The sequence below is a fragment of the Passer montanus genome, unplaced genomic scaffold (assembly GCF_014805655.1).
Source record: "Passer montanus isolate IOZ18808 unplaced genomic scaffold, ASM1480565v1 scaffold10, whole genome shotgun sequence".
In the NCBI taxonomy this organism is placed as follows: domain Eukaryota; kingdom Metazoa; phylum Chordata; class Aves; order Passeriformes; family Passeridae; genus Passer; species Passer montanus.
The window spans coordinates 13,080,295-13,093,850 of NW_024356505.1; the positions used below are offsets into that span (position 1 = coordinate 13,080,295).

The 13,556-nt window shown below is 42.8% G+C and overlaps 1 protein-coding gene across 1 annotated transcript in view; it reads left to right on the forward strand.

The window, feature by feature from the left end:
- Positions 1-969: 969 nt before the first annotated feature.
- Positions 970-13,556, forward strand: part of CDCA7L (cell division cycle associated 7 like) — a 33,034-nt gene continuing 20,447 nt past the window's right edge. The window contains exon 1 of the mRNA XM_039703165.1: positions 970-1,416. Coding sequence (XP_039559099.1) covers positions 970-1,416 — 447 coding nt within the window. The remainder of the gene's footprint in view (positions 1,417-13,556) is intronic.

Genomic DNA, 13,556 nt, shown 5'->3' on the forward strand with positions numbered 1-13,556 from the left:
AAAATCCATCTTGATATTTAAAATCTGAAAAGTGCATGAGGAAAATCTAAATCAGAACAGAGAGGAAGAAAGGGTTAATTGACACGAAGACCAGCACAATCCTGACCATATTGATTGTAGTAAGGTTTTCATTAGCAAACAATTAGCAACACCCACACCAAATAAAAGGAATTTCTAAACAACAGGTAGTAATAACAAAATACATTCCTTAGCTGAGAGTCATTAGAAGGTAGAGAAAGATTATCCATAAAGAGAGGATTAGTAAAACGAGAAACCCCTGATGTAGCAAAGGGAGCCTCAGCAGGCCAGCTGCCTAGATTGAGGTAATAATCCCACCTTTTCTTCAAAGAAATAATAGAAGTAAAAAGAAAGATCAGAGCCAATAAAAGAACCCCTTTGCATGATACAGTGTGCATGGATAAATGCATGTGCCTTTTAAACAATCATTTCTAACAGGGAAACAAAGAAGAATCAGCAGTAGGGTTCAGTAATATTTAAAGAGACCCAGGAAACTGATAATGCCACTTTTATACCTGTGCAACTCCACTGGCTTCTTGTTTTGTATCAGCCTAAGTAGGAGGAGAATCTGGATGCACACAGTACAGTACAGTGTGCTACAGGACAAATTGTTGTTCTCTGCTGTTTTTCTGACTGCTGGGGGGCAAACAGAATGAACTAATTGGTCTCTTTAGGGTTTATTTATTTATTTATTTATTTTCCTTAGAAATGTTTTAGGTTATTTTCTTGCCTTCGTATTAATCATTGTTCCATCGGGTTATTGCAGGAAGAGCAGAGTGAAAGTTTGCCAGTCCGAGCACCCCCGGGAGGTTTCCATCCCTTCTACAAGGGCAGCATGGCTACGGCACCAGGTAACTCGGAGAGGGGGGAGAAGCAGTTCAGGGGCCAGAGCCCAGGTACTCGGGACTCTTCTGTCGGTCCCATGGGCTGGTTCAGCCAGGTTTCCACCTGATGAATGAGGCTCCAGCGGTTCGCTCTCCTCTCGGCTCCACAGGACCCGCTCTGGCAAAGCGCACTGAGCTGCACCAGAGGCGTCCACATCCGCGTGCCTTCACCTGGGCACCTCGGATCCCAGGCTTCCCTATGGAAATTCCAGCTAAGGTTCAGGCTGGGTTCTCGCCCCTAGGATCTGCCCCGACTGACATCTGCCCTGTGCCCTGTGCCCCTCGCAGGCCGGTCCCGCAGGCCGGGCGTGTGGCGGCGGCGCCATGGCGGCGCCCGCGGCCCAGGGCGGGCCCTGCGGCGCGCGCCGCCTCCGTCAGGTGGCGCCATTGCCGCGGGCCCGGCCCGGCCCGGGCGGCCCCGGCTGAGGGCGGGGGGCCGCCGTCAGTCCGCCTTGTCCTGTTGTGGCCCGGTGAGTCTGAGGACGTGAGCGGTGAAGCAGGAGCCAAGAAATGGGTGAGGACACCTTTATTTGGGTGTACCGGAGAGGGAGGGTTTGTAGGGCAAACTAGTTGAGATTTGTGCCGCGTGGCCTTGACCTGGAAGAGCAGGTTTGCATCTGACATAGGTCACTGGAAAAGGTGTGAGGAGGGTTATCTGCAGCTCTGTGATATCTTTGATATCTTCTAGATAACCCCCCTATCTGCTGCTGCTGTCAGCTTTCCATAGCACCCTCAATGCCGTGGTGGGGCCGAGGCAGCAGCAGCTCTGAGCTGTCCGTGCCTGGCTGCCGGAGGCTGCCATCCCCCGGCCCCTGCCTCAGAGCCGGTGGGTGACTCTGCCAGGGCCCGGGCAGAGCCATCCCACCGGCCCTGGGGACTCACGGGAGCTGTAAGGAGCTGTAGCTGCTGCAGCGTCTCATCTGTGGAGAAACGACTTCAGAGGTGGGAAATAAAGAGCTACCAGCAAAGCCTCTCAAAGCGCTCACCTGCACAAAGTGCTGCACTGCACCCTGTGGCTTCTACTCATAACTCTGCACATGCATGTGGTCGGGTTTGGGAGAAATCCGCCAGATTCCTTCCGTTTCTACCGCACTGAAATTGCAGGACACTTTGAGTTTTAAATGCTCTCACAGCTAGTTTACAGCGAGGGACTAAATTAACAAAACAAAAGGTGCTAGTCAGGAAAAGTCACTTAGATGTACTTAGTCAATCTGTGGCATACAGAACAAACTATCCTCTAGGAATGCGCAGTTACTAACAATGAAGTCAAAACCAGTCCCTGTCCTACCACAGAGGTTTGGCTATGGCTCAAAAGAATGTACTGCACAGCCATCAACCTCCACAGCCCCCCTAAAGAGGAGCAGATATTGCTGTGGTAGTGATGCTGTGCTTCAGGACTGTCCTTTTTGCACACCCAGTGAACCACGAACTTGGCGTGCCAAAATGAGCCCAGGACCGGGCCAGCCAGAGATGCTCATCACCAAAATCTCCTCCAGGTGAAGTGTCTTTTTACACCCCCATTCAAATGCATGGGGGAGAGGGCATGAGCAACTCCACCCTCGACAAAAGCTTATGCACAAGGCAAAATCTCCTGGAGATTTCCTCCTACTCTGCTCCCTCCTATGGTTCCTCCTGGAGGAGGGGGCAACGAGGCCCATTATTTATTTAACACCAGATTGCTCAAAAAGAGGTTTGAGCTGACTGTATGAAGAAAAATAGGTTTCATTACCTATAGTGCTTCACATTTCAGAGAAGCTTGTATTGTTACACAGTTTGAATTGTTTGACAATATAATTATTATTATTAGTCCATAATGTACACTAACAGGTCTGGCGGTGAAAGGCTGTATATTAATGCACAGTAACTATGTTTCACTGGAGGGGGTTAAACAAAACTGTAACTAGGGTCAAAGCTATGCCTTTGCCTCCATCTGCTAGAAACCAGGCATAGTTGCTTAAATTTTAATTACAAATTAATAAAACAAAAATATGCTACATTTTGCCTTGGAGGGCTAAATGCTAATTTTGGAGCTAACCATGAAATATCTAATATTGGAAGGCTCTAATGTTAAAGGTTACTGTAGTTTGCCTTTGAAAATATACCTGATAAGAGCCTTGAATTGGAACTGAACTAATAATCAAAAAAGAATGGCATAGCCCAGTGAACTAATTTTTACACCTTCTCTCTTTCCGCAGGTTCAGATAATTTCCTGACAAGGCTGCTAAACCAATATTTTTTTCTTATTAAAGACTGACAAGTTTCTGGAGCTCCTCTATAGCCACACTAGTTTCTGGGAAGAAGAGATAAGCCCTTTCCTATTTGCCAAACAATGATGGCAAACAAAGCAGCATTCTACAGGAAGCAAAAGGCTTTTTAAAAAAATGTAGTTTGTTGGCTTGGCTGAAGGTTGCCTGCTAGACTGAACAAGCAAATACATTTTATTCATATTTCTCCATAAGGCCTGTTTCAGTACAAAGTACAGGCATTAAGGTGCAGGTACAGGATTGGTTTCAGGGTGACTGGTCTGTTTTATTCACAGTAAAACATTTGTGTGGTTAATAGTGCTGGAGATACAGCATGCTAATGAGCCCCCTGAAGGTGTTCTTCCTACCTAGCCTCCAGTCACGGAAGCAGTTTACAAAATGTTTAACTCTTGAGATGCAAAACAACTGGTGGCTGTGACTGCAATGGCACCATCCCTTCTTCTGGGTCTCAAAACCATATAAAACATCATGATTCCTGGAAATAAGCTGTACTCTTCAACAAACTAGTAAAACTCAGTGAGAAATGTGCAGGAGGAGGAAGATAGTGGCTAGAATATAGGAATTTGAGACAGTGAGTCAGATAGAGGATCTCTGTCAAAATACTTGTGAAACTTCACTTTTGGCAACACATATATGTTTAGGGCAATTCAGATCTTAGCTCCTCCTAGTCTGTTCAACATCCTGCTACAAATAATCTTTTGCTTCCCTTCATTTGTCAGGTGCACACACACAGCCCAGTTCCTCTGCCCTGGCAGAGCTGGAACCCATGCTACTTTGGACTGTGCCAAACACCTTGGGCAGCCTTGACATTCTTTGCCATTTGAGACCCCCTTGTGCCCTCACTGCTCAACAAATTTTGCTGTAAAAAAATTAGCAGGTTTAGTAGTAGTAGAACCATAGCTCTGCAAGGGCCAGAGAGAAAATGTATGCAGAGGGAAAATATACTGCTCAAGCACCTGAATTATCTTGAAGAAATCTTCCTTTCTGACAGGCTTTCCTGTGAGCACTGACAACCTCAAATCACAGTTTTGCTGATGTCAAGGCATGTTGAGGAGATACAGGACTTCTGCTATGGGATGTCTTTGCTGGGATGTGAGAACATTTCTCACAAAGTCCTATGTTCCCAGTCCAGCAGTTACATTTCAGATGATGGAAGGAGAATTGCTGCCAAGAACCCACGAGACAAGGGAAAGGGACGCTGGGCTGATGAGGTGATCAGTGAAGAGAGGAAGGTAAAAACAGCCAGCCACCACTTCCTTCACATTCTGCCAAGGGAGAGAGTTAGTGTCCTGCCAGCTGTGCAAAGAAAGCAAGCCAATCTGGAACCAGACCAAAACTGCATAAGGAAAGAGGGGTAAGGCAGAGAGCTAGTGCTCGTGCAAACCTGTCCCTATGCTTGCATTCTCTATGTGGCTACAGGGAAGTAGTCTTTCTTTGTGTTCCTGCCTGTTTCCAAGGGAGGTAGCATTTGAGAGTAAATATTTAATGGCAGCCAAGAGTTTGAGTTCCACAAAGGCAGTTAAGTGTTTATTCCTCAGCCTGGCTCCTTGCTTTCTTGGAGCAGAGTAGGTACAGAGCCTGTCCTGGAGGTGAGCCAAGCCAGGCATAACCACCCTTTTTGTGGCATGCTTCCCTATGGAAAAATGTCAGGCTCTCATTGCTGTTTGCTGTGGGCATGTGAATAAAGGGGCTCATCTGCTGTCCTGAGGGGTTCAGTGGATTTGGTGACTGATTTCCCACTTTGTAACAGGAGCTTCCAGAAAGAAATCCAAGCCCAGCGATCCATCTTTCCACATTCTGTCCTATAACCTGAATATATGGCTTTTAACAGTGTTGCCGGTTGCCCTGAGGTATTATTTTATGAAGCTCTGTTTAAACATGTAGGAGGTTTTGTCACCATCAGGCAAAGCTCTGTAAGAAACCTGAAATATGTAATGAACATACCATCCACCAAGGCTACCTAACTGTTCTCTTCAGGTTTTTGCTTGTGTTTTAACCTCTCTCAAGCTGTGTGTTTGAATTCCAGTCCATTCCTCTCTATACTAGATTCCACCAGTACCTGCTGCCTTATGAACTGATCAGAAGTACAAGGAGTTTAAAGTGTGTGCATGCAGGAGAGTGATTACTGGGGACAGCTGAGCATTATTAATGTTGCAAAAGGATAGGCAGGATCAAAAGGCTTCTCCTGTTCTGACCAATCAGCCTTTGTTCCTGGGGGGGGGGCAACTTCAGGAGCGTAACAGAGGTCATGACCTGTCATGAACCTGCAAATCTTGCAGATTGCAGCCCTTACTGCATCTTTTCTGGAGAAGTGGATGTGTTCTTTTTAAAAACTGGGTGACAGCTTCTGAGCAGGAGCCACAAGGAAGGAAGGAAGGAGGTGAGAAAATGCAAAGGGAGTCCTAGGAACGAGATTTTGTCCCTCAGGAGTATGCAGAAGCTTCTGTATGTTTGTGGGAAATATGGTCTTTCCCTTACCAATTCTTTTGAGCTCTGCTTTTGGTAAGGGCAGGCAGAGGTGTGTGCAGTTCACTTAATCACTACCCTGCCCTCCTTGGAAGCATCGAGCAAGCTTTATTTGTAATGAGTTCACTCCTGCAACAACAACAGCAACAGAAAAAAAGGAGATCTATCTTAACAAATGACAGAAAGACCTTAAATATAGAGTACTTTCCTAATTGTATGGTAGCATAAACCTAACTCTCTCTAATAGAAATGGCCCATAAGTCTTTGGAGTAATAGATTACTTTTATTAAAGGTAGGGTCTGATCTGGAGAGTCTTTGTACTGATACAATGGAGAGGATAGCTCTAGTTATCAATACCAAAAAATGAAAGGAAAGAAGAGGGGCTATTCTTACGCTATTTTTAGACAGACTCTGTTTTTACATTCTTGACTTTCTTGAGCCACAGTGCCACACAACTGACTAGGAGAATGTTTTTACAACAGAACTAATTACAGTGAGGTCAGTTTTGTGCTTTGTAAGACCAGGTGGAGAATTCTACCATGTTACCATTGTTTTGGTTAAAGAATGCATTGGACAAATTTTTCAATAAGATTCTGACAATAAAGTCAGCAGCAAGAACAGCAGCTGTGTCTCAGGTTAGGTACCTGGGGCTCAAGACTGAAAGAAAGTCAGATGCAGCATGATAGACTCGTCACATGATTCCCTTTGGGCCTCATATCCTCTCCCTGCCCCAAAAAGGAAATCATGGTGTTTTGGGAGCACAGATGCAATCAGGACATCTCTTGAAACTGTGACCCTTCCTGGGTTTCCCACTTACTGAGTATTGCATCTACATATTCCCCTGGAATCCAGCACCAGATACTGATAAGTTACCATTTAGGCTTTTGCAAGGGTTTGAGCTTATTGCACTCATTACTGTTAGTACCTTTTAAAACTTAATCCCAAAAGACTGTCAGAATCACAAAGAACTTTGATGTGTTTTTAAAATAACTTTTTGTTTTGACTTTAAATAGATTTGATCACTGGAAGCATCAACAGCCCTGTGTACTGGATTTAAGCTGCATTTAAATTAATTTGCATAGTAGACAATATTTTCCAAGTTTTCTGTAGTAGAATATAAATTCTCTTGACTTGTACAGCTTTTAAATGCAAAGGATAAAATTCTCTAGCATGCTTCTGGGAGGCAGGCAGTCCTTCTCATGAAAGCTGTGAGGTTTTGAAACGATTCTAGGGGGACAATGTTGAAAATCCTTTAATGCTAGAGCTCATTCAGCATATTACAAGGAATATGACATAGTTGACTATAAAACAGGGAACAGAACACCTACTTCCCAAACACTGCATTTCTAATGAAATACACTATTTCTTGATAACTTCTCCCATCCATTGTGAGGAGGGCTATGTGCTCCTTTAGAAGATGAAGGATGGATAAAGCCCAGGAGGAAAAGTTAATTCAAATAAGCTAACTCCACTGGGGCAATGTCCAGCTCCGTATTTGCAATTTGTGCTCCAGCTGGTGACAAAACATAGATCCAACACAGGCAGTCCTGTCCACCAGACACTGAGCACTGGCACAAGTCTCATTCTCTCCAGTGATAAGGCACAAGAGATGGTGGCAAATCCTTTTTCAGGGGTGTGGCTCCAGATAGCTCTTCCTGAGGGAGGGTGTACAGTTCCTTGCAGTTCCTTACCTTGTTCCATGGTGGTAACACTCCTTGTTAATAGGAAAGCCCATCACACCACAGTCACACATTGCACCCTCAGCCAGACATGGGATGCCTGGCATGGACCTTAGACATTTTGCATAAGTATGTGGGACTTCTGGAGCTGTGTGAGGAGTTTATTTTGGCACACACAGTTCTAACAGACTCAGCTGGAAAGGGACAGAAGTAAAAGATGCTGACAGATTGCTACAGGTCCTTGGCTATTCATTTTGGAAGTGAAGCTACATTTGGCTGAAGGTTTTATGATGCCCTCAGCAGGTGTGTGGTGATGGCAGATTATCATTTGACAGTTCTGTCCAATCTATAAGACAAAAAGGGGGAAGTGTTATTGATACTGCTTTCTTCTAGACCAATGCCAGCAGGCTGTGAGTGCACCTCGAGATATTAGACTGTGTCCAGAAGAACTGGAGGAATGAGGCTGTTACCACAAGATTGGGCTACGAGGAGAAGGTGCCTCAGCATAAGTACCACTTTGTGTTCTGTGTAAATTAGTTCAGGAGCTTTTTGAAAAGTGGGGTGAGGGACAGAAGTCCTTAATACTAAGGATAGCCATCTTATTCCCAGATGCTAGAATTGAATGTGAGCCAGAAATGAAACAATTTCTCTAAGAGACTATCTCTCACACACAGAAGCATTTCTCAAGGCATAGCCCAGCTACCAGAAAATAAAGCACAGGCAAATGGGCAAGAGCAAATGCAAAACCTAAATCATCTGAGACCTGAGACAGTAGATTGCCATGGCTGTCAGTAGGGTCACCCTTTTCTCCCACTGACAGGGGAGCTGGGGGTCCTGGGAACCTCTTGTCCCACGTCACCCTTTCTGGGACAGGGCTGCACAGCCTCTCAGTGAGTTTCTGGCTGGAAGTCACAGCAAGGCAGAATGGTCAGGACTAGGCTTGAATCCTATTTAGCTATCCCAAGAGATGTTTTGTTTTGGCTACCAAAGAGGAAAAGAGGCAAAAGCTGAAGGAGCTTATTCTCTGCTTCTGTGTTTTCGTCTCTCAGTTCTCCCCACCTTCAGATCCGTGCTGCTTTGGCTCAGTTGCTGGCCTCTATTTGCATTTTATCCAGTCCACTCTGGCATGTTGTCTTGGCTCCTTCTCCTTCTGCTGCAAAGATTTAGTACTGTTAGCAAGTCCTGGTAATAAGTTAGTTCCACTTTCAGTTTAGTGGCTGTGGAAAGAAGTAAGACATCATTTGGCCGGGAGAACCCAGGTGGCACAACACTCTGGGTCACAGAAAGGCAAATCCTGACACTTTTACCTCATAGTGAATTATGCTTTGTCTTCACATCCTCTACCATGGTGGCTCCACACATGAATGATACACCTGTTCATGATGTTATTTAATGTGCAGTGCCATTAATACCAGTACATTACTGATTGCAAACTTCATATATTTTTCATTTGTGAACTCTCAGGCAAAAGGAAGGGGTAGGTTACAGAATGGAGACACAGCTCCCTTCACCTGAAATTGAAACTATGTAAATTCTTCCTTTCTCCTTTCACTATATTTTCAGTACTAGAGTAGAAATGGGGTATTCATGGTCAAACCCACATGACAAGTGACACCATACGTGATGCTGAAACACACTGTTTGCTGCTAAGAAGTGTGTCTAATGCAGGTTGAAGCTGCTGGGTGTACTAGCCAGATCCTGGGCATACTATGCAAAAGAAATGATTAAGCCTTTTATGGATTAAGTGAGCTAACACAATAGAGGCCACCTGCCAAAGTGTTTGCCATATGAAACACAAGTGCAAAAATTTTCTTAGAGGAAAAAAGGGAAGGCTTTCCCAGGAATTTGAACAAAAATACAGGACTCTAGTGGTTTCATAGGCAGGAGGCAGTGAGGACACGTGGCCTGAATGCAAGCTAAAAGATAGTGAACTCTGGATAAAGAAAGAGATGGGATGTATGAAGAGGAACCATGCAGAATCAAGTAGTCTGTTTTTTTCTTTTTCCTGTTTTATTGCATAAAAGGATGTTTAAGTGCATTGTAAGTAAACTGGACTGAACAGAAGAAATACATAGCCCACTATTTTAATTTTCTGCTTCTAAATGGCACAAGCTGTATTTTCCTGTGCTTTCAACTTACAGTTTGAACCATGCAGGTGATTTCTAACGAAGATCCAGAAGTGCAGGAGAAAAACCCATTGAGTCAGGATGTAATTGAGTTGAAGAAATTCTTACAGTGATATTCTTCAGGTGATAGCAATACTTGCAAAACTCAAATACTGACCAATAATGTATTTGAAATTGAAACGGAACTTTTCAAAGGCAATGAAAATAGCAGCAATAAAGCAATAAAGAATGACCTTTCATGCAAAAGAATAGCTTTGATGCAAAAACTTTGTTGGGTATGCGAAGTCAGAGCAGATTGCTCTCCCAGCAATGTCAGAGTGAATTGGCAATTGGACAATTTTTGAGAAATTTTATGCTAGGCAAACTTTGGTGAGCCTGGAATTTCTTAATGATGGTGATCTTCAGCAGGATTTATGGAACTGACAAATAAGCATCAGAAAGAAATTAAAAGGATGACAAAGGAGAAAAAAATTGGGAAGTGAATAACTAGAGAATGTGGATTAAATGGGGCTTTGTCATATGTTCCTAGCCTTTTTTTAAACCACAGAAAGCAAGAGGAGAAAGGTCAGATAATCCTAGCTCACCGGATACAAAAACCCCCATTTCCTCTGAAGGAAAAATCCAAAGCTCGTTTCTCTGAAACAATAAGACTCATTTGTCCCACATGAATGGCTGGGAATGTAGGGGAGAGCAGGGCATTTCCCATGTCCAACTGAAATGTTCCAGCCCTGCTGACGCTGCAGAATACCCAAGGAGGAATTAGCTACAACTGACACAGCCCCCTCACTGGCAGTTTGGAAGAAGCCATCCATCAGAGTGGGCTGAAATACAACTAAGGATTAATAAAAACACATGATAGACAACTCCAAATATCAATGAATAATTTTAGGATGAATTAGCAAAGGACGTGTCTGTTCACCTATGTCTATGATTTTCAGGATTAGATCAAGAAAAGTATGTCAAAGATCTCATCAGTTTGGAATCTGAATTTTTTGCTGCAGCAGTATAGTAATGGAAAAGAAAAGGGATGGGAGGAAGCCTGAAGCTGGTGTTCTTCTACCTTGTGAGTATAGCTGGCTGCCAAATAAGTGAATGGAAACGGGGAGTGGACTCTAATCCTGGCTCGTCCACTTTGTGAATGACTGGCAACAAAATACTGTTTTGCAATATGAAACAACAAAATTAAATTTTCAGCAATGCAAGTTTATTGGCAAATTGCCCCCCCTTTTGCAGGAATTTTAAGGGAATGATGGGAGAGCATGGGGAAGGCTCTCTTAGTCAGCATTCAGGTGACTACTGCAAAAGAATAACCTGTGGCTTCATTTTCAGTTGGTAGTGTAAGATCACCCAAGCCCTCACCCACAAGCCAATTTGTTGCAACAATCACCATGTGTGAGGAAAGGTTTTGAGATGAGTGGGTGTAAATCAAGGTAGCAGGAACATTTGTGCTTTTGTTGTTCTGTGAGATACCACCCACAACCCACTGTTGGAGCACAAACCTTCACCACCAACACAATCCTCCGTGCCAGCTTTTGAAAATATTCTGCAAATTGACCTTAGGCAGTTTGAAAAAACAGTAGTTTTTGTATATAAGTTAAAGTATGTTTCTGGGTTTTGTTAACAGAATACATAATATTAAAAATTGGATTCAAATTAAGGCAATTGTGTGTCTCTACCTTTTTGTAGACATCTTTGAGAGGAACGTTTTGTCCTGAGCACCATTCATGGTAGCAATTGTGTGTGTATTCCTACAGCTGTTAGAAACTAACCCAGAAAATATCAAAGCAGCAGAAATAGTGATGGAAGATGCCAATGAGTTAATAGTCAGGGACACAGCTCCTGGACAAGCGTGACCACAAGTAAATCTTAGATTTGTTGTTTTATTCTATACCTTCTGCGATGGTGATTTGCCCTGCACAGCAGAACAGATCTTGGCCTTTCTTTTTCACTTACTAGAGGATTTGCAGAGCAGGAAAAGAAGATTACAATTCCTCTCAGCAGAAAGTAATCCTTTTAAGTTAGGTATGTCAGCATTCATTGAGAAGTGTGGGAAAGTGCATGCTACTTAAAATGCTTGACAGGTCTCAGAGAAGCGTGGTGGCAGGAAGATGGGAGTAAAGCCCCCAGTTGTGATTACAATGGCCCCCAAATTAGAGACTGTTAGAGGGAGCAGTGAAAGCAGAGTTCAGAAGCAAAGATTCATTTTGATGTTCATCCAGCCTGGTAAATTCACAGCAGTAAAGGCCAAAATTATAAACTAGAGTGGTATTGTTGATTTGAAACTCATGGGAAACAAATTTTCTGTTTACATGGCCATTTTAGAGAGGTGGTGATGCTGTCCTGTAATTTTACAGTGCATCATGTTGTTACTGAGTATCCCATAACTTCATGGATCTGCTCCACCTGATACATATTTCGAGTAGCTCATAATTCCTTCAGTACACATTTATTCTGTTTGTAAATTTTAGTCTAATTGTAATAGTCATACTGAGCCCAAGACAGAGCTTATTGTTTAGAGTTTCACTGTATAGTTTTGAGTCCAAAGAGTTGGACTGAGACATTATCAGCAATGCTCTCATGAGATGATAAGCAAGGTCAGAAACTATTCTGGATACAGTCATTGCAAAATAATCAGGCTTAATATATAAGGCTGAAGTTGAAGAGTACAGGAATTCAGCTAAATCTCATCTGAGCAGATGATGAGATCCTACTGACAAGGCAATAACACAAAAACTGTTGTGGGTTAGAAAAAAAGAACTTCGAAATAATATGACAAGAGGTAAAGAAACTGGACAGGAATTCAGTGATGGAAAATCCACACTAAGAAGTATTTGAGCTACAGCCACAGAAAAATTAAACTAACAAAAATTTAAAAAACCCCCACACTTCTAATAAGGCAACATAAAGAACAGTAACTGACAAGAAGGGCTTGAAATGCTGAGAAGGAGAATGATTATGAAAGTACAAGATGAAGTGGAAAGTTACAGGGGAAAAAAAGAGAAACAAAGCAACAAATTGCATAAAATAGCTGAAGATATCAGACAGTTCATAATGTATTTGTAACAGCATAATAGCTGCACATTTCTATTGTAAGAGAATTCAATTTTATTCACTCTAATTTAGCACAGGACAGTCAACACAGCCATTTCAAATCTGTTGTTCACAATCCAATATAGCATCTTGACAGCTTTTAGCAAACGAAGTGCTTCATAACATAGACTGTTAGGGACAAGGGAAAGAACCAAGCCCAGGATCACATAATATACAAGCTTTTCAGGAATGTATTGTACAAGACATCTTTATTCTTTTGTATTTTAAGAAGTCTGCATTTCAATTTTGCTGATATTATACATAATTCCCACATTTTGTCTACTGAATTCCCTCCTCCCCACCTCATGCCCAAAGCTTCTTATTTCTGCACCCTGAGTGACAACTGCAGGTGCCTCAATAGTGGATATTGCAATGCAAACCACTGTTTAAATGGCCTGCTTTGGCTAAATGCTTCTTTGTTTGCATGTAACGACTTCCCTCACATTCTCTCTTAACAAATACCTTCCATATGCTTGGAATATAAAGGCTTGGAAGTACTTAAATGGGTAGTCTGCCGTGTGTTACACTAAGGATCAGATGCAATGGTACATGGAGAGAACTCATTTCAGTTCCAGAAAACTGTTTCCAAAAAACTGTTACTTTCCTCTAACTTTTATTTTAAGTCAATATTTACAGTGGAGTGTTTAAAATACCTAGTCAGACCTGGGAATTCATTGGAGTAGGCAGAACTGCACTGCACATTTTGAAGCGCTCCCCTAAATGAAAAAATACATTATGCTTTTAAGTCTCTGTCGCCCAGAAGGTACTGAAATAGTCAAAATAATCTGAATTTATTTTTAGCACGGCAATTCACAATTGTGTTTGAAGGTAAGCTACAGAATAACACACTTGTTTCTTCTGATTTGCTTTTATCAATTCAAAAACTATAAAGGTGGTTATTATGGGCTTATTTCAGCCAGATTACATGGGCAAGTGAATTTCTTGCTGTTCTACTCCAGCTGTCCAGACTAGTGGGCTTGTAGAAGACACCAGACAGAAACCTGGGTGTGAAACATACTCTGAGATCTT